This window comes from Micromesistius poutassou, assembly GCF_964030765.1.
Source record: "Micromesistius poutassou genome assembly, chromosome: 15".
NCBI classification, from domain to species: domain Eukaryota; kingdom Metazoa; phylum Chordata; class Actinopteri; order Gadiformes; family Gadidae; genus Micromesistius; species Micromesistius poutassou.
In genome coordinates this window covers 4611222-4638151 of record NC_140285.1, presented here as the reverse complement: position 1 = coordinate 4638151, position 26930 = coordinate 4611222, and the positions used below count along the sequence as shown (strand labels likewise).

Genomic DNA, 26930 nt, shown 5'->3' with positions numbered 1-26930 from the left:
TCAGATTCAGATTTCCCGGGAATCGCGTCTCCCGTGATTAAAAACTAATGACGACCCGCCCATGTTGGAGAGGTTCTTTTCTACGACCCGCCCACATTGAAGAGAGTCGAGTTGAGCTGGTACTGTCGGTGGAAAAGCGGCATAATTGTGTAAGAAGTCTGAGTGGATTTCAAGCCTGATGATTTAGAGGAACAAATGCAATAAAAAAAAATGCTTAGCCTAATGGTCACATGATTGATTTGATCTCAGCCATGATTTTAGTTGCAATTGTAAAACTAGTACAATTTGCACTTTGTTTGACAATGGGAGTAGAGTTCCAAGTGTTTTTGACTCTAATGGATGAGCTGACCTTCTGGGACAAACTGACCTTCTGTGACAAACTCAAACTCTGTGTTGCACAACACAGTGGTCTCTGGTGGAGGCGCTTGTTTTCCTGATGTTGTCTGAAAACAGTGAATCTAATTCTTTCAGAGGGGGAGGAGCAAGATTATGGATACATTTGTACATTAAACAGGTGTTTGCATCATTAACAAAATGATCAAAGGTCTGAAGGATATACTTGGAAATTATATGACGATGATAACTAACTGGCCTTTTGTCCATGGACTTTCGAGGTATATTTGCACAAGCTGTACATTGGCTTTAGAATGTTTCTTTCCCGCCTGGGAAGTGTAGAAAATGTATTTTCTGAGGTTCATTTGGACTGTACTAATTCACCTTTTTCACATGCTTTTCAAAGGTCAGGCATGAATCAATGATGAATCAAGATATTTCATATCTGGGAGAAATTGGAGCTTTTCCCCCGGTAACAATGATATCAGGATGATGGATCACCTACTTGCGGATTGAGAAATACACACTCAGACCGTGGCGATTCAATATTTACACAGAGGGTTAGAGGGGCCAACACTAATGACACAAAGGTTTCCAGAGGGGAGAAGGAAGGTTGGTGCTAAAAACTAATTTCACAGCCACTTATCTCCGACTTGACCCAGGGCAGGCCAGGTCGCAATGCTAAATAAGCAATTAGCAGACCCTTTTATCAGCGAAAGCGCCTCATAGTGAATCCAGATGCACTTCATTAAGGAACAGGTAGGGGTCAGGGGGGCATCTTGCTCAAGGGTGCCCAGCAGTAGTGGTGCGGAATTAGGGAATCAAACCCACTACCTTTTGGCTGCGAGTTGAACACCCTATGTAGTACACTAACCTGAGCATGGATAGTCCAGGAATGAGAATTATAACTCAAAGAATTCAATGGCATTCTTTGTTTAGGTTCATTTTTATTTGATTGACATTTGTATAGTTGTGTTTCTTCGGTTTTGCGGAGGACCGGTGTTTAGAACACAAGCCAGAACATGACAAATGTGTCATTTGTATTTGTCTCTGGTGTAAATGTCAGCTTAGTCAACGTTATCTTTAATTATCTATTAACTATGATGTTTGTGTATGCACCATCTAGGGCATTGGTTCTCAAAGTGCGGCCCGTGGGCCAATGGCGGCCCGCAGAAACTTTCCTGACGGCCCGCAATAATACAGATGTAAGTTAAAAAATAATAATAATAAATAAAATTATTATTATTATTATTATATTTTTTTTTTTTTCTGTTCTAAATAAGTTTTTATTCTGAATTGCACACAGGACTGTTATATCCCAAATTCGACTGTATAGGGCAGAGAACCCCAGGGATTATGTGTTAGTTAAAATGTTTCTCAAGGTTTTCTCTATTTGTTATTTAAAATGAGTATTATATATACTGGATGCAGACCAATACATGTAACTGTAGGATGCAACCTGGTCATTAAGATGATTACAGATGGGATTTTTTTTCTGTTCTCAAGCAAGGCACAATGAGACTGACTGTCTAAGTTTTTACATATATTCTGAAATGCACACAGGACTGTTATATCACAAATTCGACTGTATAGGGCAGAGAACCCCAGGGATTGTGTGTTAGTTAAAATGTTTCTCAAGGTTTTCTAAAGTTGTGCCAGGTTTTGCCTAATTTGTTATTTAAAATGTGTTTATACTGGATGCAGACCAATACATGTAACTGTAGAGATGCAACCTGGTCATTAAAATTATTACAAATGGGATTTTTTTCTGTTTTATTAATTTTTTTTCATTTGGCGGCCCTCAGTCAAATTTTGGGTTCCTAAATTGGCCCTCAGCTGTCAAAACTTGTCAAAACGCCTGATCTAGGGTGTAGAGCAGTAGGTGCCACCAATAGCATACCATAATAACATAGATTTCCATACCAGGTTATTTAAATAAAAGTTTGAGGTCAATTTGACTATACGCATTCATATTTGAGAGTGTGCTTGCGTGTGCGTCTGTGTGTGCGCGTGATGTCAGTGATTAAGTGTTTAGCTGTGTTTAGCTTAGACGTGACCTGTATTACCCAAGGCTAGCCGGGCTAGTTATTTATAGGCCAGGTCAAACGTGAGGCCAGCCATGGAGTCACCGCGGATATTTCATCACGACGCCCTGCTAGTCTCTACACACAAAGACACACTTCACAGAGGAAGACGTCTCTCCATTGCTCCCAATCTCTTTCTGCCACCAATGAATCTCTCTCCACTCCGCTCTCTCACTCTCCCTGACTGCGGTTCTCTTCTGTCCTTTATCTGCTCGTTCCACACCATGCTCAATATGACAACAGATTGAAAATATATTTTTCTGTCATTACAGACAACAAATTAAATAGACCAGACCTTTCTTTTCAAGTGGGATAATTTGGCAGAGGAATGGCGTGCTTTGAATTGTCAGGCCAGGAATAAAAACGGCATTCTGACAGATTGCCGTTTCTACCGGTGGCTGCACCTGAAGCTGCCCTGGACAAGGAGACGGCCGGGAGTGAGACAAAGGCAGTTGATGTTGAAATCAGGTTTATTCAGTTGTTATTCAGTAATACTTCAGGATCCAGTTTCTAGTGACCCAGCCGTCATCTGTGACAATGAGCAATTACACACCTGGCTCCGCCACTCTGATGATGACTGCATCACACTGGACATAATGTGCTCATTTAGACCAAAACAACACACACACACGCATGCAAACATGCACTCGCACACACACACACACACACACACACACACACACCATAAAAGAAATATAGGGCTATGTGTAAAAAACGTACGCACAAGACAAAGACACACTCAACCATGCATGCACGTTCACTGTTAGTGGATATCGAACAGCCGGCAGCAGGTTGTTGTGTTAAAAGACACACCTTGTTCCCCTGACTCCCCTGACAACACACACACACACACACACACACACACACACACACACACACACACACACACACACACACACACACACACACACACACACACACACACACTTTTACAGCCCCTGCCTTACAACCACTTATAGGCCGGAACAGATATCCAGTAACACCACAGTCTAAAGACATACAATACAACATGTGGACCAAAACGATAATACTATACCTAACCACAGGAGACTAAGTTCTGGCAGGCATTGAGTCTCATTATTCATATACCTTTTACACTTCATTTGATCTCACTAATTTATGTTGTCATCTATCTCCAGCTGAGTGGCAAACATCGACAGAAATTAATTTGCTGCCAAAATACTTGACAGTTCAATCGCTTGAGACCAGAGATGAGACTGTTACGGATGTTTGAATGGCTGGCAACGTTTAATTACTCGTTAATGCATGTCTATATTAAAATGGCAACAGGAGTATAAACATGACTGCACTCATTTAATTCCTATTTAGTCCTGTTGCTGTTTGCATCATGAAAAGAGTTAAATCCCAGTTCTGGGAAAGGTCCTGAAATCAGCCCGTTCAATGACTCAACATGTCTCTCACAAAACAATTCCTACGAAATAAAGATATATACAGCAATACAGTGACAAAGCAGAGGTTGTATTTTACTCACGTGTACCTCTGCCCTTACAATGGCTGATAAAGTGAGAGATGTTTTGAATGAGAGGAATAGGATTTATGAAGAGCTCAGGTACAGATACCTGGTAGCAGCTACTAGTAGTTGTACTTGCAGAGAAGAGTTCTGTTTGTTTGTTTGTTTGTTTTGCCCTGACAGCATGAATTGTGTCAAGAAGACCACACCTTAGGCTGACCAAGACACATACACACACACACACACACACACACACACACACACACACACACACACACACACACACACACACACACACACACACACACACACACACACACACACACAGTGTGTGTTTAAACGCTGACACAGGTTTTTAGTTTGTTCTGTTTGATTTGGTTAACCACTACCTCATTTCGAGCATCCAATAAAGTGACTTGTAATAAAGCATCAATTATTTACAAATAGTCACATGGAATTAAAATAAAAAACGAGCAGAAGAATACGAGCCATCGTAAAATAGCCGCCTAAAATACCTTGGTGAGAACGAGAGGCTCTTCTGGAGAGAGGAGCTAGGCAGTTTGCCAACTTTGTCTTGTCAGATGTAAACAAGGGGTCATCTTTCCACCCCCACCCAGAGGCCACTGTTTGCCTTTGACAACGTTGTGACCTCCTGTCCCAGACAGCCACTCTTCTTTATGTAAATCCCCCAGAAAACAAGCAGTCTGCACTGTTACTTTGAAGCTCAAACTTTATTACGACCTCAGGTTCAGGGTTGACAGGGCTTTTGTAGGGCTGGAGCAAAACGTACGTTTAGCAATGAGAGTTGGAACTCTGTCTCCAATGGTCTAGGGGTCACTACGCCTGAGTCAATTTGACCTTTGACCTCCTTTCTTGGCAGTTTTCTTTCAGCCCAGGGGTGAAGTGCAGGTGCACCAGCAGCAGTAGCGTGTAAAAAAAGTGTTAAACAGGGGCTCTCCTCCCCCCCCCCCCCCTCTGCGGTGCGCAAGCAGGTGGGCTACTCCCTGTGACGGATAGCAGTTTAAACACAGCAAGAGAACCAAGAACTTAAAACCCCAAAGAATCATGTCGCGATGACGAAATATGGACTGGGCTTGATTACAGCATGCCACCCTGATGTTTGCACAACATGACACAATATTGGCTTACTGATTCATTCAGCGCCATAAAACACACTTTGAAGACAAACACATAAAGGGACTATGGCTGGCAGCGGTGACAGCGGAAGTTCAGACTTCCCTAGGGGGCTACTATTCCTTGACTAGTGACTCTAGTAAAAGTCCAACCGGCAACAGGTTGGACTTATTAATAAGACTTAATAACGGCCCACGCAGTAGAATGAGTGTGAAGCAGTACTTCTGCAGCAGTGTTTTCATCCTCATCTAATGGAGTGCTCTGTCCCTGAACGTGAACGGTGCGTTCTAAATCCGACCCGAGCAAGTCACAGAGACAAAAAACAACACCAGTGAATAGAAAACACACCGACCACTTGCAGTTCATCCACCTGTAGTGAGCCTGAGACACCAGGTCCACCATGGGGGTTGAGCGCAACACTGTAGAAATACCTTCTGAGGACCCCCAGCTGTGCGGTGAGAAACCGGGTCCAAAGGCCCTAGAGGCCCCCTCTCTCGTGCCCCTGACAGTGACATCCATGTTCTCTAGGCCAGCGTGGGTTAAAGTCTGCCAACGCTTCGCCACGGTGACGGATGACTGGACACACACACACAGCCTCACTCATTAACCCAGCTGACACCTGACTCCATGCTCTACCTGCACACACACACACACACACGCACGCACGCACGCACGCACACTCTGCTGCTGTTGCTCCTCACTCCTACATTCGCCACTGCAATATTTGGCTGGGAACCATGTTTCTCATGGCCCCATTGTCTACCCACTTTCGTAGCTTTCCAAGTTTGAAATCCCCCCTAGGAGTCGGATTCAAACCCTGCCCCCCTGCCGCCACTCTAGCAATGGAATCACTCGTTGTTTCTCTGGTCTCTGTACTCACCGGGTTTCACCTCCTCCGTGTCGGACTCCATGTCCCCCCCAGAGGAGGAGGAGAGCAGGCTGGGGGAGTCCAGGGTCTGAGGGAGCATTCACATCAGAGCTGAGACCCCGCGTCACAAAAGCGTCTCCCACTAGGAAGGCAGCCGGTCCATAGAGAGGAGAGCAGCGTTATGCTGAAGCGGCGCAATCCAGGAAATGTGACCAATGCGGACCTCTCTCTCTCTCTCCTTCTCTCTCTCTCTGTATCTCACTGTTTACCTGTTCAAGGCAACTCCCATGGCTTTGAAACCAGAGTGCTCTCTCGCTCTCTCTCTCTCTCTCTCTCTACCCTGACACAACGGTTGTCTGTATAGACGGGAGGAGCTGTCACTCGTTTTCCCACATTATTCAAATACAAACACACGCGAGAACACACACACACACACACACACACACAGGGCAGAGGGAGGAGCTATGTCAAGGTACGTGCCTGCAGGTGTGTGTGTGTGTGTGTGTGTGTGTGTGTGTGTGTGTGTGTGTGTGTGTGTGTGTGTGTGTTTCATGTTTAAACAGTGACCGGCCAACCAGCTGTTGTCCTGCCCGGAGGTTCTTTTCAGAAACCAAATATCTTGTAGTAATAGAAGCAACCTGTTTACATTGTTTAAAACATGGTCAACGGAAATGCCATCAAATAGAGTTAACGTGCGAGAGACTCTCGCTCATTCATTCATAGAAAACACTTAGAAATGTACCTCAACTGACTGAATGAAGTCAGGAAATATATAAATGATAATATGCTGAGTAATGAACTCTGACGTGGACTGAAACTCAACATGGGTGTGGGGTTGACTTGAACTTCCTGCTCTGTATTCTTGACGGGCCGGTTAGCTGATGTGTGTGTGGGGGGGTTAGGGAGGAGGGAGGGGGGGGTGGGTATTCATGAACCAACTCTGAGCCAATCTTAATAAATAGAAGCCCAGCCCCCACCAGCCAATATGAACGTGGGTTTAGAGATCATGTGGGATGAAACCAGGATATTGACTAACGATTTAGTGGATTAAAAGTGCAGATCCTCTTAAAATTTTAATAAACCGATGCAGAACTTTCCCTGTGAAAACAGCCCTTTATTAAACTTCAGATTCACTTCGTATTACTCTGCGCTTGACTCTGGCCACTGTGTTTTCTCAGGGGCTGCAAAAAGTAAACAAAACCAGCAGATGGGCAAAAAGCTGGGCTTTTTTCAACTTTCGAGGACCTAAATAACGGAATTAATATAAATCACAAGTGCTCGCAGCGAGTGAGCGCAGACACGCACACACACAACAAAGCTAATTGCCACCACCATCTGTTTTGTATTTGGTTGGATTTTTTGCAGGGAGAACTCAACGATGCGATGTGGGGATGCGTAGCGTGCTACCCTCGTACCTCGGACCACTTTGGTGCACAGCACAGTGGTGTGTGTTGCACCACAGTGGTCTGGGGTACAAGGGTAGCACGCTATGCATTCTCGTCAGGCAACACGTCTTCCTCATGAACTCAGGTAAGCACCTGTCATCTTTAGCCACTTTGTAATTTAAAATTAGCCACTTTATAATTTAAAATTCTGGAACTTAGCCACTTTATACTTTATAATTTACAATTTACATTTTATACTTTTTTTTTTACACTTTTTTATAATTTATAATTTATATTTTATACTGTTTATACCGTCTATTTTGTTTGCACTATTTGTTGTTGTTTGTTCTGTTTGTCTTGTCTTCTCCTTAAGGCTGCCCCACACTACACGATTTTTTAATCTTATGCGATTTTTGAGTCGGAGTACACCATACACATGAAGAGAATCTCAGCCAATTTGTTGCTCTCCGATCGTAAATACAAATACATAAAGCCCAGTTCAGACCAAAGATTCGCGACGCAACGACTTGCAACGAGACGGTTTTAGAACGTTGCAGGGAAAAAGTTGCAGCAGTGTGAACTGGTCGTCGCAAGTTGTCGCAAGGCGTTGCAAGGAGTCGCCAAAGATTGAACATGTCAAATCGCCAGGTCCAGTTTTAGAACGCAACGATGTGGCTATTTCTCTTCAGCCAATCAGGACACAGCACAGAACAATTTAGGCTTATTAAATAGGCCTACAAGTTGTAGATGCTAACGGTATTATCTTTGGTTCCAGAACAACGATTGTAGATAACGTTAGGCTTGAGCTGATTCATTGACATTATTTTAACGGGACCACCGTTACAGTTACACGTTAGCCGGTGTTATGGTTACATGCTGCCAGTCCGACATGTTCTGCTGCCAGTCCGACATGTTCCCATTCCGACAGTCCTGTGCACGTATGCAAATTAGCCATGTGCGCCAGCAGAAGAAGGGCCCTATCTTGCGCCCGGCGCAATTGACTTTCTACACTGACGCATGTGTCGTTGCTAGTTTGCACCCGGCGCAAAGCTGATTTTCCCCCTCAGCAACCAGGCACCACTACACTTGCATGTTAAATATTATGATGTCAAAGATTATTCATACGTGTGAAACTGCATAGAAATAGCGTGTGGATTGTGAAAACATTTTTTTTTCCATAGGGCTGCATGAATGAACATGAATGAAGTATAGTAGGCTATGCCATGCGTTAAAATAATAATAATAATAACAATAATACATTCGAGCAAAGTATATTCCAGGCTTCCAAAACAAAATCTAGTTTTAGGGTAAATGATTGGTTAAATGATTTGGGAAAGAACAGCTGATACAGCGGTAAGTTGTAGGCCTACTTTTAAATCAATGCATCTGCAAACACGTACAGCAAACACATATGTTCTTGACAAAGACATCGTGTACAAGCCCATTACTTTTAGGATTGATGAGTATTTGATCGTGAGAAAACATAGTTTTACCGCGAGTGAGTGTTTAAAAGAATGAATGAATGCGGGTGATGCTTGGTGCGCGTGTGTGCGCGCCCATCTGTCTAAACACACGCAAATTAAACACGTAGCCTAAGTTAAGTGTATGAGAAGGAAATCGAGTCAGTCGACCTGCGATAAGCAGCTGATTCTGAACAAACTCATTTTCGAGATGGACGTGTTCTAACGCATTTTTAATCAATGAAATGTTAACACAACAGTATATATCTGACCATTTAATTTTCGAAATTTTAGGTGAAGCCGAGCTTCCCTTGCAGTCGAGAAGTCACCACTACGAAAGAATGCAATGTATCCAACTAGCGGGATCTAAACAAACTACTACGGCAGACAGGATAATCTTGGCCAATTTTCGTCCCGATTCGGCTGCCATGGGAACGCCACCCCGATTCTCGTAAGGGGCAAATCGGGCACGATATCGGGACATTTCTCTTGTAGTGTGGGGTGAGCTTTACTTTAGCATTTTCCCTTAGCGTCTACTTTTGTTTTATTAGTACTTTGTATTTTTATTGTATTTTATTTATTTTTATCCTGTGTTTTTCTACTGCTGCTGGGCTACTGCAACAAATGAATTTCTCCTACGGGGGATTAATAAAGATGTATCGTATCGTATTACATTTACATTTACTTTTAGGGCATTTAGCATATTATTGTAAGTCGCTAGCGACTTACAATTAGTATATTTGTCAGAAGAAAGAGAAACAACAATATATCACTGTCAGTACAGAAAGGATGTTCATAGAACCAAGTGTTAAGCACTCACAATCACTGGGTTAACCCATTCTCTGTAAACAACAAAGATAGCTAGGATAAGATGCTACACAATGCTTACTACTTGTACTATTTTTCAAGGACGTACAACATACAATAAGTGCGTACATTAAGTGCCAGGACGTACAACATACAATTGTATGTGAAGTGCATAAGAGTGGTATGGTGGGGTAAGGGGGAGGCTATGCAGAGTCGATGATTCATCATCATCTACATCATCACGGTCATTATCCAGCATCATCCTCACTGTGATGACAGGTGCATCTTTAGTGGCAAACAAACAACCACAAACAAAGTCCACTGGATCCCATCCAGAGGGTTCTGTGGCCCAACCCCTATGTCCACGGTCCACCTGTGGGCCTCCATGAGCCAGACGCCCCCCTAACCCAAACCTGCTCATGAATGATTTGCACACCGACTAAAATATACACTGTAAGCCGCTTAGGATTAAGGCACTGTCTGAATGACTAAATAGTCAATTGTACAACAACAACAACAACAAAAACAACAAGACACCTCTTGACTACCTCAGCCCAGACACGGCGCACGCTCAAGCAAACGTGCACAGGTTCAGCTGATCTCCCTGACGATGGGAGTCCCTCTCTGTTCCCCACACAGAGCTCGCCAAGCAAGGCCTTGTTCTCCACTCTGAGGCGGGGGAGAGCAGACACTGACCAGACCACACGAGGTCTGACCGTTTGGAGCCAGACCCTGACCCCGCACACGGAAAGATATAGACCCAGACCTGCACGCGTTGCTCAAACACACACACACACACACACACACACACACACACACACACACACACATGCACACAAGGGCACAAGACTAAATGCACACACTGACAAAAACACACACACTCTCATGATAAAATGTGCACAAGCACACACACAGAAAACACTCACACATGCAAACAGATGCACACACACACACACACACACACACCAACAGCCCAGCCCAGCCAAACAGATATGAGGCTGATGGAGACAGCAGGAGACCCTAGCCCAGCATAATGGCCGCATTCTTGTCGCTCTCTCTTCTTGTCAGGCTGGGATGGGTGTGCACACAGAGCGTGGGAGCATCGGCGCCTGAAGCAGGCATGCGTTTCCATGTGTGTAGGTGCATGTGTGTGCGCAGACAGGTCAGTGTGTGTGTGTGTGTGTGTGTGTGTGTGTGTGTGTGTGTGTGTGTGTGTGTCTCTCAGCCTCTGTGTCCATTTGTCGACCACTCTGTCTAGATTCTGCCCCATTATACCTCTAATCACCACTGAGACCGAACCGTTAGGGGAAAACATTTTTATAGAAATATTGTTGGGACAGGTTAGTGTGACGGACAGCTTTATTCATCCCCGTCGAAGATTGCACTTAATCCTCTGCCCCAAGTGGAAAGTCATCTCTTTTTTTATGATAGGAGAAATTTATTTGAGGCTGTGGACAGCTATTTTATATTCTGCTCTCCAGTAGTGATCAGTGCTGGCAACAGTTATGCACAGGAGATCAAACTACGTATAAAGGAACTGGCAAATCAACCTCACATGTTGGTGTTGGTGAGGCAGAACGTCAAATCGCTCCTCGCCCATGTGTCGACAGCTTTAGAAATGCAACGCCATGCAATTTGTTGCCGTGATGAATGCCTTAAGTAGGACGTTTCTGACAAGCTATCGCGCCCGCTATTCATCTTCTTCAAAGCCTAAGCCCACACTCAATCTCCGCCAGACCACAGAAACTTTCAATTTGAGCAAATTGGAAGGCTAACATATAGGGAACATGTTAGCATCCCTGGCTGCTACTGCTTATCGACCAAACCACAATGTAGCTAGCACGCTTGCTATCGCAAGACAAGCGTGATCAGTAAGTGTGTATGTGTGTGAGAGTATGTGTATGTGTTTGTGTGCATGCGTGCGTACGTGTGTGTGTGCTTGCGTGTGTGTGCTTGCGTGTATGTGTGTAAGTGTGTGTAAGTGTATCTGTGTGTGTGCGTATATGTGTACGTGTATATGTGTGTGTGTGTGTGTGTGTGTGTGTGTGTGTGTGTGTGTGTGTGTGTGTGTGTGTGTGTGTGCATGTGTGTGTGTGTGTGTGTTAGACTTGGACGAGCTGTGGCTCAGGGGTCTGAATCCTCAGGCAGATTAAGCGCTCATCAGCAGCACTGTTGGGTCTCGCCTAATCAAGGGGATCTCGCCTGGCACACGCACGCTGCATCAGGACGGGGCAACGCGCCGCACCACAGAGACCAGGGGCCGCACGCTCAAACACGGCGCTGGGGGTGTGTGTGTGTGTGTGTGTGTGTGTGTGTGTGTGTGTGTGTGTGTGTGTGTGTGTGTGTGTGTGTGTGTGTGTGCGTGCGTGTTATGCTGCAGATGAGCATGAAAGCAGACACGGCAGGAGGCGAAAACATGCGCGTGGAGTGTGTGGATAAAAACACGGAACAAAGGAGCGCTCAGCGAGAGAGTGAGAGAGAGAGCGAGAGAGAGAGTGAGAGAGAGAGCGAGAGAGAGAGAGAGAGAGAGCGAGAGAGAGGGCCATGGTGCGAGGATCCTGGTAACGGTGAGCTGGTGGCTTTGTTCAAAATCGATGGCTACCACCCTCGTCAGTCTGAAGGACGATGTTTACACACAATAGGACAATCCAGGGCTGGAAGGACAGACTCCCGCCCTGCTCTGACACCTGCCGAAACTAGCCCGCTGTAGAGCCAATCAAGATATCCTTCACAAATGTTTCAGTGTTTCATCTGTGTATGTTTGTGTGTGCCTATTTCGTTGTGAGTGTGTGTGCTTGTGTGTGTGTGTGTGTGTGTGTGCTTTGTGCTTGTGTGTGTGTGTGTGTGTGTGTGTATGTGTGTGTATGGAATGTTCGGCTTTTATCTCTGTTCTACACCTTCAGCAAACAACAACAAACCATTTCTCTCTCTCCGTCTGTTCCGTTGCCACGTCCACCGGTTGTCAGCTGTCACCATCCCAGTAGTTGTCATGGCGATAAGCACAATCTTTCCCGCCAACAATCTCAGCTTTCCCTTCCTCTCTTCCGATACCTTGGATCATTCTTCTATTTCATTCACTATTCAATAATCATGCAGATGCTGTTGTCAACAGTGAATTCAGATGTCATGAATCAGAGGGTCAGAGGTCACCTGTAGGCATCTCGACCAAGGATGCCTAAAGGTAAGGCTGCGCAAATTATTAAATTTTATATTCTATATATTTATATTCTGGTTATGTAACCTGACCCAAACACATACACACACACAAATACACACACACACACACACACACACACATTTACCCTCCCAGTAATACATACTGCGAGGTCATGGATGTGAAATTCACGAACCTCCCCCCTCCCCCCCGACACACACACACACACACACACACACACACACACACACACACACACACACACACACACACACACACACACACACACACACACACACACACAGAACACCCTAGAGAAAGATGGCCAACCGCTATCTGCTCTCCGGTAATTGGAAAATGTCCCCTCGCTTTAGAAAGTGCTTTACAAAATAAAAGTCTGCACAACCATCCAATCATGGAGCAGCGGAAAAATGAAATAGCTTTTGTCAGCGTAAAACTTAACAAACATGACTTTAGGAAATACCTTCTCTCTAGGCTCCTCCAAATAACAGAGCATTCATTCTTCCATACTACTTATATATATGAAAAAAATAAAGCAGTTAAGCAAAAGATTGTCTTCTGTACAACAACATAGAACTCTGTATAACGGGCCAGAGGTGAAGGAGTGAGGACACTGCCCACCAACCACCAACACAAGGTAGCAATTTTATCTTGAGTACAGGTATAAATTGTCACAATGTTGGGCTTTTTGTACCACTAGATGTCACCAATTCCTACTGTCTGCTCCCTGTAATTTCCTGCCTAATTGTCTCTGCTCATCACTCACCTGCCCCCTGTTAACTAATCATCTGCGTTGTTTGCCTCACATATTTAAGCCTGGTCATTTCATTCTGTCTCTGTTGTGTCTTCACTGAACACTGGTAGCTATGTACAGATCTTTGTTCATTCTACCCGATTTGATCTTGTTGCCAACCTTTGCATGTGACCTGACTCTGATTCTGGATTACCCTTTTGACAAACTGTCCGATTTGTTTTTTGGCCTGTTTGATTTATGGACTGAGTTTTTGTTTTTTGGATCTTCTGAGCTTTCTGGAAAGTATAATTTTTTTTCCCTCTGTAGAATAAAAACCTTAATTTAAACTCCTGTTTTTTGCTTCGCATTTGAGTCACCCTCAGTTCCTGGATTCCGCAAACCCTGACATAAGTAAGTATACTAGTCTTTGGAGGTTATGATGGAGGGGTTACCCAGGCTTAACTGCAAGGGTTTCGGAGAATTGCTTTTCAGCAATTCTTAAGGTCTGTGTTGTGACCTTTGACCTTACCGCCTCATCGAGAAGAAGTGAGTCGAGGAAATAAATGTCAAAGCTCATTCACTGGAGTGTACGGATCTGAAAACTCATAGTTGAACTTTGTGCACTTTGTTGGGTCTCTCTCTCCCTCTCTCTCTCTCCCTAAGTCCCTACAGTAAGTCATCAGCTTGTGGCTTGCCTAACTCTCCCTCTGTGTGAGATTGCCTTTATCTGCACCCTAAGAGCCTCTGTCTCGTTATGGAGGAATAGATTTGCTTGAATCTCCCGCTGGTGCCCATTTAGAGTCGAGGCTGAGCCGATAATCACAGCCTCTGTTCTCCGGGGGCACCTGGTAGTCCCAGCATGCGCGTTTCCCACCCGAGCTCGGTGGAGGGAGAAAACACACAGCGGTTTGCGGCGGCATGCAGGCAGGTCGCCATCAGACGCACGCAGCTGAAAGGTGCGCTCCTCTCCGACGCGGCCCCTGTGCTCTTTCTCCCGTCAGCCATGAAGCACAAAGTCCTTTCTTAGTAACAACGTCCAATTGCCATTTTTGGATGCATTGATGTCTCCTCCCCCATCGCGCCGCGGTTGCCATAACAACCCGCCGCTGCCTAGCAACCGTGTACCGCAGCCACATATGTGGATGTTATGGTACACCGGCTGTATGTGGGGTAAACACACCTGTACGGACACACAACTGTACACAAATACACACATATACATCTGTACAGATACACAACTGTACACAAATCAAAGCTCAACGTGGCACAGAAAAGCCTGCAGGCTAGGATAGATCCGACCCAGCATCTAGGAGTCGACACCCTTCTCCCCCCCCTCCTCCCTGCCCCACTACACCATGATGAAGACCTACCCCCATATCCATGGTAACCCATGATGAAGACCTCACACCGATATTCAAGTGTTGCTCTGCTTCCCCTACTTCTGCTGTGTGTTAAACGGTGTGCAGCTGTGAGTAATTGCTCCCTCTCCCTCTGTTTTGTGGTGTTTTGATGGAACAGCGGGGGGGGTGGGGGGGGGAAGGCGTCAATTAGTTAGCAGTCCCAGTGGCCACAGGGGCGCTGCTGCAGAGAGGGCGCATGGCTGGACACTTGGCCTGACACTTAGTGCAAGGGGAAGCTGCAGGCACACACACAAACGCACACATGCACGCACACAGACATACGCGCACAAGCACACAAGCATGCATGCAAATGCATGAGCACGCACACAAACACACACACACACACAAACCTCCTTTTCCTTTCTATTCTTATTCTCCATTCTTTCTCTGACATCCCCCATGGGGACATAGCAGCAGGGGGTACCAGGCTTCACAGCCAGCTCTCCTGGCGTTTGATCCCCCAGTGTCTCATCCAGGACCTGGGCTGAATGCCTCACTGAAGCCATGGTGCCAATACCCCCGCTCCCTCCCCTCTCACACGCACCCCGGTTAGAGCGACATTCTGCTAATGGCGTACATTGTATCTACTAGTTTTGTGGCTGTGCCTCAGTCTCCTTCCATCCTGCTGATAACAGCAGGTATAAGACCGTTCCTTTGCATGATAAAATGTACGGCGAAACCTTGGATATTGCAGAGGAGAATGTCAGCATGTGTGTGTGTGTATTTGTGTGTGTGTCTGTGTGTGTCAAGTGTGTGTGTGTGTGTGTGTGTTCATATTTCTCCTGAGTGCGCACATTTATGCCACCAGGCAAACGACTTTGTCACACGGGCGCCAGCTGTGTGGGCTGGCCCGGAGGAGTTCAAGTTCGTATCCTATTTTCATGTTAGTGTGCAAATGCAATTTCTCCTCCCGTCCTTCATGCATGACACATGGCAGCAAAATACATCTCTTCTCTCCCTCGCAGAGTGATGGACCGCAACATTAGAGCACAGAGGCAAGGAGCCTCTGTGCCCTTGCCTCCCCTGCACCTCCCACAGAGGCAAGGGAGCTGCAGGCAAGGTAAGGGAGGCCTGAAGCATCCACACCTTATGAAAGGCATGCATGATGGCATATATGATGAAGTATTATGATATACTTTATGGGGAATCTCATTTTCTGCATTTCGTCCATTCTCTCGCTCTCTCTCGCTCTCTCTCTCTCTACCAGGAACCAACTCCAGCTGTAGTGCCCTTGCCTTACTCACGGGCAGGTCAGGGGGGTCAACTTGCATGTGTTTTGTTGGGGTTTGAGGAAACACCACATGAACACGGGGTTCCACCCATGGGATTTGAACCCAGGACCTTCTGGCTGGGAGACAGCAGTGCTAACCACTGTAACAGCATGCTACCTAACTTAACAATTTCCCTTTTTCCAAACGGGCACCTCCAATCAGCCACAGCTAGCGTCAACTTCTATCAAGAATCCAACCTATGAAGGGTATCTTCTGAACTGACCACCCAACATGAGGAGCATAACCACATTGTTGTAATAGACATACAAGGTTAATACCTCCAACTCAGAGGAAGGGAGCCTTGAAAAATGGATCTTCAACACTCCTCCGACTGTTGCCTTTCAGCTGCAGTCAATAAAAGAAGTTTAATAATCAAATTGCAAAATACGGTGGTCTCAGGAGGGCCACAACCCCTTTTATTTCCACTTAAAGTTTCAACAGCTGATTTTCAAATGTGTTTTGCATCCATTATTCAAATTGAAAAACATTTATTCATAAGAATATTGTTGTGGTGATTCCTTTTATATTTCCACTGAATACCCAACTGTTTCTGGTAAGGCCTTATTCCATGGGTGGCACTGGTGCCAATGGGCTGCAATCCAAATTTTCTGCAGATAATAAACCCAAGCGTATATGTTTCCGAAAAAGCTTAACCCTCTCTCTGGCTCGACGCATCTACACACACCTCGCCACTGGTGTCCCTTTGTTGTCACAGAATGAATTGAGTCCTTAGGACAGTAGAACGTTCAGGAACTGGCTGGCGGAGACCAGCGAAAACATAGGATTTTACCATTTTTTTCTCTAAATGACCTTTTTGCGGCACAGATTTCTTGGCGCTCGTACCGTAAGTCTCGTCCCTCGCACCCCCTAGTGGCCAGCTCAGGAACCGCCACTGGTATTGAGTCGGTAGCACTTCAGCATAAGACTGGAGCACAAGGTAGATGCTCTGGATGGCCAACGGGTTTTTCTCACTGTTTATAGTGATTATTTTCCTATTATATTGTTCATAGATGAAATTGATGGCCATTATTGCATTTTTATGGATTAATAATGGCTTCATTATAAGCTTTCATGGAGTCAAAATGAAAACTGCGTTCATAGTTCCAATGGAGGAATTATCCATTGCGAGAACATCTGTTTTCATTAAGAAAATCCATAACGTATATGCATTTGGGCCTGCCTCACATGGAACAGATGTTCATTGCAAATTGACAGTAAACAGCTACAAGGAGATTTTTTACTATTTATGATTCGGCAAAGTAAAACTGTGTGTGTGTCTCTTAATGTATCGCTCCGGGTCCACAGACCCAACTTCCACCAGAACCGGCTAATTTCCCAAAAGGTTTGTACTTGTTAATGCAACCGGTCCCATCTCTCAATAGCCGGGAGATTCAACATCTTATATCTAGCACTCCCAATCCCTCTGTGATTGTGATGTTGTTTTGTCATTTAAAACCCTTGTTTTCCTTGCTATGCCATTTTCTTTGTCTTTTTGTACAAAAAGCGTGATATAAATAAAGTTTGACGGATGGATGGAGGCTTCCTACCTCTGTCTAGCGAGGAGTCCGGGGAGCTGAAGACCATGAGGCTGCTGATGTCACTCTTGTAGCAGAGGTCCGTGGAGGGGGTCTTCTGCCTCACATGGAGAGAGGGATCTGGTAGGGGAGACACATCACAGCTGGACGTTAGTTAACCAATCAAACTCATTAGCCAATCACACGCATCAACCAATCAAACTCATCCATGGAACCCTTTTGCTGCTGGATGCAGCAGCACTTTACTACCGCAAAAAGTAGTTTGGGTGTAGAATAAATCATTCATTCCGTCAGCTCTGTAATGCTGGAGAGTGCTAATAGATTGGTACCGTTGAACAGCCGACACTTACACACAGCTTTACGGCTGTGCCAACTTCTCTGAGGTATCATTAAATTATAACAATGATAAATGGGAGAATGGGAGACTTTAATGTGGAGAAACTTTCTACATGAAGACAAGAAAGTGATGGTGATTGCTGGTTCATGTATTTAAGCCAAAAACTGTCTGTGAAATCTGTGACTGCAGGCTGCCCATATGTACGTTCAGTTTGAATTATGACAGCATGACATCACACACCTGAGGCATTAAAGTGTTGAGAGAGCATTGAAGTTATTTCGCTAAACCAATAGAATCCCAGAAAGCCCCTCTCAACCAGAACATATTAAACACATTATTCCTTAGACGGCTAAGCTAACGCTAAATTCACTGTGGCTTCGCCATCTATCAATATGGGATTCTGTCACCGGAGATACAATTACCACATGGTCATGGTAGGATGAGCTATCCACACACGCCTCAAGATATTTATTGTGCGCACGCATGTGGCAAAATGTGGTAAAAATATGCACATACATGTGCACTCAAACAAACAAAACGAAACACTGAGGCTAACTCATACACACCCGCAAACAAACACACTCAAAGACAAACATGCACAGACACACAAAAACACACTCCGTAAGACAAACAAGCACACACACACACGCACACACACACACACACACACACACACACACAGGCAAAGACAAACCGGCAGGGACATGCAGGGACACACAAACACACACAATAAGACAAACACACACACAGGCAAAGACAAACACACACACACAGGCAAAGAAAAACATGCACGCACATGATGAAACACACACACACACACACACACACACACACACACACACACACACACTCTCTCTCACTAAACAGTGCTTGAAGCGACTGCTTAAACACACGTGGATTAGCATTTTTATGACCCGGGTGCGATTTGATTTGGGCTGAGGTTCAGTGGGTTTTGAGGAGTGCTCCGTTCTTCACCACAGAACAGCACAGTGAATGCATATCGGATGCATCCCTCCAGGTCATTTTGCATTAAAAGTAAAGAAAGGCCTGCATTTTAGAAAGGGCCTCTCTTCAGCAGCAACACACAGGGAGATTAGGGACCGGTAGAGAGCCTGAATTGGACCACTCAGAATGAAGGATTATCCTGCCACTGAATCCTATATATATATATATATATATATATACACATATATATGTGTGTATGTATATGTGTGTATGTATATAGTATGATTCCAAATCAGAAAGTGCATTATTGCCGCTGAGAAATAGTTTTGTCATGGTACAAATACAATTTGTGAAGAAACAAATTATAAGAGAACAACCGCACAGGAAGTGAGATAGATAAACATGGTGAAAAAGCTTTCATATTAAAAAATGTGAACAGATTTTCCCTCCAAAGTCTGTTTGGAGGGATCCAACAAGCTACGGTTGCAGATCCACACTCAAACTCTCTTCCTCCTCCTCCTTTTGGCCTTCCTCTGTCATTACGCTACTACCCGCTTATTAGCACGTCATTAAAGGTCCAACTATTTATGTTAATTGAGCACAGATGTGCATGGCTCAAGGAGCCAACGGTGCAGGGGGTGATGCCGCACTTACACAGAGATTACCCATAATGCCCATGGAGATGGACTTTATATGGATGCTAATAGATAGTTTGGGCTAGAGTCCCCGGTCTGGGGTCCTTGGTAAAAGCTCTGAAAAGGCTTGTTTCTTTTTTTCACCCCTCACCACATCAATATTTAATAGCAGGCTGCCCGGCACTTTGTCAGTCTGTAATTCAGTAACTTTGCTGCTGAGACGCCATCGGCCCATCTCACACAGGGCATGGAAAAACGGTAGGTTTTGTGTTTTGTGTGGACAATCATGATGAACCTCATCGTGTGCACCAGTTGCTTTCTAGTGGCTGTGTTGTAAAGAAATACTTGATACTTCTCAACAGTCAAGGAGAACAAGGAAAAGGGTGCAATCGGTACAAAGCTGACAAAAAGAGAGAGATGTGTACAGAGTCCAGGTACAAGCTAGAGCTGAATGAAAGCAAAGATGAGTAGAATGGATAATTTCCTCTCTCTGATTCAATTATCTATATCAAGGCTAGTTGTGACAAAAAAACCCTTCTCTTGTGCATTTGGCAGAAAGGTAATGGCTTGGATGCCTCTATGTCTTCTGCAGTCCCCCCTGTAGGCATCCTGGAGCAAGATAACTAATCTTCTCACTGAATATTTCTTTGGATAAAAGCGTCTGGAATAGGAAATAGAAAATAACACCGCAGCGACCTGGTATTCTGTTCTGACGTTACACTTCCCAGAGTTGAAGAAGAAAGGTGTCTTTCCTAGCACAGAAAGACAGAGAACACGGCACGAACATGCATACGCAACATAATTGCGGTGTTACATTAAACACGGTAAATTAAATGAGAGCGGAGGAGTCAGAAAACCCAGCTGCTCAGTTGTGTTGTTGTGTGTTGTTAGCGGACAATGATGGAGAAAGGTAATATCCGCTTATGGACGTCTGTTCAGCTCAAGTCCCTAAGCACAAGTAAACCCTGAACTGCCATCCAAACAATTAAGATCTGCTTATGTTGTGATGCTTTTGTTTTTATCCACTGCCCAACAAAGCACAAGTCGTTTGGGGGCCCCGTTGTCATTTTTCTCCTCGCAAAAGAAAAAGTGAAAGCGTTTTCAATTTGTATAATGAATAAATTAAAATTAATTTCGAGGTTGAGGTTACTCCTTTCAAAGGAAGCATTTAAAAAAGGATTACATTGTTATGAAATCGCTTCATGGCCTCAGTATATTATCCTCACAGCTAACTGAACTTTAGCAGAGGCGCTGTGTTAATACTGATGCAAGCGGGCCAGGCTCACAGCGGAGGGAATCTCTGTTCTGCTGGGATGTAATAAATGGGGATATTACCCGCTGAGAACAACGCCGGCCCCCCCACAAGGTTTCGGCAAAGCAATTATAGGAATAATCAAGTTATACAATGGTTACTTTGCTAAACTGGTTTATCCAACAGTAACAAACTGATTTGTGACAGTATGACACGGCAGAGGGAGGGAGGGAGGGAGGGAAGGAGGGATGGATGGGGGAGGGAAGGAGAGATGGATGAAGGGAGAGAAGGAGGGAGGGAGGAAGGGAGATAAGGAGGGATGGCTAGTTGGAGAGAGATTTCACAGTTTGTTTCATGTCATTCCTGTCCTATCTTCACTATTCAGCCTTAGCTCTTGCTAAACAAAAGAGCTGGCTTTAGATAACTTTGTTTTAAACCACAGCGATAGCTTTAGCTCCCTGTATATTTAACCAGAGATAGCGTTAGCTTGCTGCCTTTAAAACCACAGAGCTAGCTTTAGCTCGCTGTGTTTTGAACCACAGAGCTAGCAAGCTTACTGTGTTTTAAACCACAGAATAACCTAGCTTACTTGAGGAAGACCTGACACAGTGCCAACCCAGAACATTTTGTAAAGATGCTAATCAACTGACCAAGGCTATGATTAAGTGGGATGGTGAGTCCAGCACTTTTCACCCCCTCGATTTCTCTCTGCTTCTCATTTTGTATCCATTCTCTGTCTCTGGGCTTTCACCAGAGTAGCTTCGAAATCATAGAGAAAGTACAGTCTCCCTTTGTCTCTCCTCCCACCTCCCTCTCTCTCTCTCTCACCCCCCCCCCCAACCCCCCCCCTCCCCCCTCTCTCATTCTCTCCCTCACCCGCCACATTTCATCTGTCCTCATGGGAAATAGAGAAAGACCGGGTAGAGAGACAAAACAAAAAAGCCCCCCCCCCCCCCCCCCCCCCCCCCGCCCCCCACCTCCACCATGGAAAGTGGAGGTGATTAGGGAATCAAAAGCCAGCTCTTTGGCTACGGTTCCGCGCCCAGAGCAGGGCGAGAGCCGGCGCGTTTCCCCCTCTCTCTCTCTCTGTTTGCAATCAGCAGATGCAGCCCCGGCCTATCACGGCCGCACCAGGTGCCTTTAATTGCACTGACATTCAGTGGGACTAGGTGGCTGCCGGACGCCAGATAAAGCGCCTCGCATTCAGGCGTTAATCACAGACAGCCCAGACAGCACCACCCCACCCCGCTCCCCTAAATCAACCTGCCGAAGGACCCCTCGATTCCAGGGGCTGCTCTATAAATATTCAGCAGAGGTGGAACTAATGTACCAAAGGTGTGATTGTGCGGGTGCCTAGTGTTGAAGCTCGCCCACACTCCCACCCCCCCACTTCACCATCCCCCTTCACCACCCACCTCACTTACCCAAGACTGACTGCTTGTCAATTTGAATTGTAATGAAAGCCTGCCAAATGCACTGGGCACGCCACTCAAAGGGAAGCGGGTGTGTGTGTGTGTGTGTGTGTGTGTGTGTGTGTGTGTGTGTGTGTGTGTCTATGTCTGTGTGTGTATGTCTATGCCTGTGTGTGTGTGTGTGTGTGTGTGTGTGTGTGTGTGTGCGTGTCTATGCCTGTGCCTATGTCTGTGTGTGTGTGAGTGTGTCTGAGTGTGTGTGTCTAAGCTTGTCTATCCTTATCTATGTCTGTGTGTGTGTTTGTGTGTGTGTGTGTGTGTGTGTGTGTGTCTACGTCTGTGTGTCTGTGCGTGTGTGTGTGTGTGTCTATGTCTATGTGTGTGTGTGTGTGTGTGTGTGTGTGTGTGTGGTGGTGGTTGAGGGGGTTCTGAGGTGGGTGTTTCCAGCTTTGTGGTCTCAGTGATATAAAGATGAGCTGAGGAGAATCAGCCTCTGTTGGAGAGTCTGAGAATGTAATTTTTCTCTCAGCGCAGTAATGAACCCATGGTAGCCATTGTTCGCAGAGCTCAAAAGCCCTTCTGCCCCCCCCCCCCCCAACAGCTCTTGAAAATAGGGAGCCTATCCTCTTGGTTATATAAACTGACAAATATATATATATATATATATATATATATATATATATATATAAATAAATTAAGAGAGCTTCAGGGCAAAACCGTTATCTACCAAATAAACAGCCGATACTTTATTAGGCACCAAAGACGGGGGCTTTAAAAGCCATATTTCCTCTTCTCTTCCGAGACACCGAGGGAGACCGAAGACGGGAGATGGGATGTAATATCCGGGAGTTGAGCGATGCAGAAAATAGTGTCACAGTATTTGTTGTTGTTTTGCCATTGAAAACAAGTTCTGCTTGGCTGGTACGCGACACCCCAGAGCTTATAGTTTGGTAGCGACAAAATGTTTTATTTTTTATCAGCTTTGGAAGTGCCAAGTCTACCGGCTGCTGGGGTTGAAATTAAAACGTGTACGTGTGTGTGGGTGAATGACGGTGAGAAAGTGAAGATGTGATGTGCTTATGACACATTCCTCGTGGTTATGGCAGCAGATTAGCAATAAATGTATCGCGATTTTGCGAGTCCAAACCACAAGGTCTACAGGCTACCTGGACTCCTTTGTGTCTTAAGGGCTGATTGTCTTAACCCTTCACTGCTTATTGACAAATCATATTTAAGTCACCTTGGATAAGTGTCTAAATGCTAAATGACTGAAGAGAAAAATAATTGGGTGATATTTGGTAGATGAAACATACTGTAATAGTCACGCAAATAATATATATGTTTTTGATAAATCTGTAACAATATCAGACTGTACATTACGGTTAGTGAAATTATCTTTAGTTAACACCACACAACGAATTAGGTAACATCTGTTATTTTTGTTGATACTCAACAAAAATGTCATGAATGAAATGTACTTTAATCAAAGGCTTTTAACAAAAAAATTAAAAAGGCAAAGCTACTTGCCAAGACTTAAAAAAAGCATTTGCTTAATGATAACGCTTAATGATGACAACTGTAAGAAGGTACCGTGGCGGTATCATAACCATATCAAAACATGGATTTAAGGTTCCTTCGGTCTGGGTTACATGCTAGATATTGATCCATGGCTCGCTGTAGAAGATCTGCATAACATTCACAATTAGCAACCCTGTTTGTTTCGGTGGTGCTACAATACCTGCACTGGGAAAGAGAATCGCACTTTAATGTCAACCACTGACGAATGAGAGATCAGATAACCATAATTTTTAAACAGTTAGGAATACAAGGTGTTACTGCAAGGTGCCCGAGTCTTTAACCAATCCTCGCCACTTAGAAGAGACTTGGATATCCCGGCGAAGCACTTTGAAATGTTGGAGCCATCAGAGGAGAGCAATGCAATAACCAACGATACTCTCTCCACTCTGTAGCCTCCACTTTCATCATGTTTCCACTGGAAATTGGTGTGGACGTATCAAAACAATTATCGCCCCGCATACAGCACAACACTCTACTAGAGGGGGGGTGAAAAAAAATATAAAATTCAATTCAGACAAAATTGCTTTGAGGAAAGTAAACACTCCAGGCCTCGCTTCTTATGGAGTTTCATCCGGCCCAGAGATTTCCCATCATCCTCTCTGCACACAGAGCCCCTCACCTCTGTATTAGGCAGAGAGGCTGGGCCTTGGTTGTATAGCGCAATGCAAACTCTGCTTCCGCTGGGGGAAATCAACAACTGTGTTTAGAAATTGACATTTAGCAAGCGCATTTATCCAAAGCGATTCACAAATGAGGCAGAGAACAATCAAGGCATAACATTTAAATTGGTGTAGCTTCAAAATTGCAACACACTAAGCTGATGCAAAGTGCTGGGTAATAAGCAAGTTTCTTAACAACCCTACCGGACAGAGAGAAGCGCTGTTGGTGGTTACAGGTCAGCAGCACAGCGATGGTGGAGATCCACAGAGTCTATTCTAACTTCATACATCAGATTAAATGAATCTGAGTGAAAAACACAAGACGAGCTAAAAGGCATTATAGAAAGTAACAAAGTGCACAAGTTAGTTTATGAGAAGTTCTGGGTCTAAGTGTACTAAATTGCGTTATGTAAATGTGGTTCAGCATGCCGATCCAATTTCTGTCATGTATTCAGATATCGAATCATGAACATACTCAGCAATTGCTCTGGGTTCTTTAATTAGCATTGTCATATTTAATATTTAGCATTTGAAGACACTTATTAAATGTTTGGTAATTAGGTTATTAGTTAGAGATATTTCATGGACAATGGACAAGAGAAGAAGGTGAAATAAAGGGGTTTAGATAATGAGATAGATTAATGTCTATCTTATTATTTTATTCTCTTTTAAAGACTGCCTGGAGGCATCCTCTGGAAGACAGACAGACAGTCAGACAGGAATTAGGACCGAGCAGGAGAGAGCGAGAGAGAGAGACAGAGAGAGAGAGAGTCAGAGATAGAGACACAGAGAGAGAGAGAGAGAGAGAGAGAGAGAGAGAGAGAGAGAGAGAGAGAGAGAGAGAGAGAGAGAGAGAGAGAGAGAGAGAGAGAGAGAGAGAGAGAGAGAGAGAGAGAGAGAGAGAGAGAGAGAGACAGACAGAGAGAGAGACAAACACAGACAGAGAGAGAGAGAGGGAGGTAGATAATGAAATTAAGAGAAAGAAAGAGACAGGGAGGGATAAAGAGTGAGAGGGGAATAAAAAGAGAGAGAGACAAAGAGGCAGAGAGAAAGAGAAAGACAGAGATACGCTATGAGAAGGCACCTACAGCAGTACATGAGAGTGGAGCAACACCCGATAATGTCGCAAAAGGAGAAAGACAGAGAGAGAGAGCGGTAGAGAGAAAGTTAGAGAGAGAGTGAGAGAGAAAGAGGATGGATGTAACTCTTTGTGATGTACGGGTGCAGGGAGGATGGTGGAGGGGGTGAGAACACGGGTGTGGTTTTGTGGTTTTGAATTTGCTCCAGGGGATCGCAGGATAAAGAAAGGAGAGGAGAAGAATGTAATAAGACTGATTGCAAAATAAGCTCACTTCAAAATGTGCCCCAACAGGGATGGTCTGATGCGGTGTTCGGGGGAGTGTGGGAGTGTCTGTGGGTGAAATTTGTTGAATTCTGACACATATAATACTAAAAGCATCGCAGGTAGTGCACACACACACACACACACACACACACAAGCAACCACTAATAGGAAAAGCACTTAAAATCCTCCTGAGTTTCTCCAAAACTCATCTCGAACAGACTGCTTCTGATGCCTCTCTCTCTCTCTCTCTCTCAAAATATATTTCGATTTTGGATGGGTTGCTGTCAGTGTTGTCGTTCAGATGGAGTCGTTTTGGATCAATATAATGTTGGTATCATCCGGATGTTTTTCCCACCTCTACGTACGCGGGGAGTGGGGTTTATTTGAACTGTCAATGCCGCCATAGGCCAGTGGAAGTCACGCACACACCTTTGTTTGTGTTTCTTTTGTCTCAGGTTGCACATTCTGCAGCCCCTGCTGCTCTCTGCTAGGCGGAGTGATTAAGGGCTTCACAGCAACTTAATCATATTCATTCTTCATATCCTAATCGAAATTCTACGCACAAGCTCCTCACCAACTGGAATCGCTTCCTCTTGTCTCTGCAGTATAATTTTTTCATTGCATGAAAAGGTTATTCCCCATTTTTGGGTGACCTTTATGTTTAAATAAATGTCTGTCGTTTTTTTTTTCCCCTCCGCAGTGGATGGCCCTTAAATCCCTTTGAGCTCGTGCCTGATAAAAGGCCAATAGAAATGCACATGGCTTGACCTGTCTTGACACGATTACTCTTCAAATGAGGCCCAAGTTCAAATAGCTGGGAGAGGGGTTAATGGGTTTGAGGGAATGGCGGTCACACATTAACAGCTTGCCAGCTCTGCTCATGGTCCCAGCCATTACACGGACGTGTCCCAGACTGCTCTGGGGCTGTCAAGCAGAAACACTGGGAGTGCTATACACTGCATGTACTGGGCAACTTCAAATGTGGTCCCTGTTTCCTCCAAAGGGGAAAAGTGTAAACATGCTAGCTAATAGAATGATTACATGTTTAAGATGAATTGCAAAAATGTACAGAATCATCTATGTTTTCCGAATGCTGGAAAAGCTTTTGCAG

General features: G+C 44.8%; 1 protein-coding gene across 2 annotated transcripts in view; it reads right to left on the bottom strand.

Annotated features, from left to right (window-relative positions):
• Positions 1–26930, bottom strand: part of LOC311360050 (kazrin-A-like) — a 98263-nt gene that overhangs the window by 24397 nt on the left and 46936 nt on the right. For both annotated transcript variants that reach the window (XM_084480129.1, XM_084480128.1), the window contains exon 2: positions 17669–17776. In XM_084480129.1, the coding sequence (XP_084336255.1) occupies positions 17669–17776 (108 nt within the window). The remainder of the gene's footprint in view (positions 1–17668; positions 17777–26930) is intronic.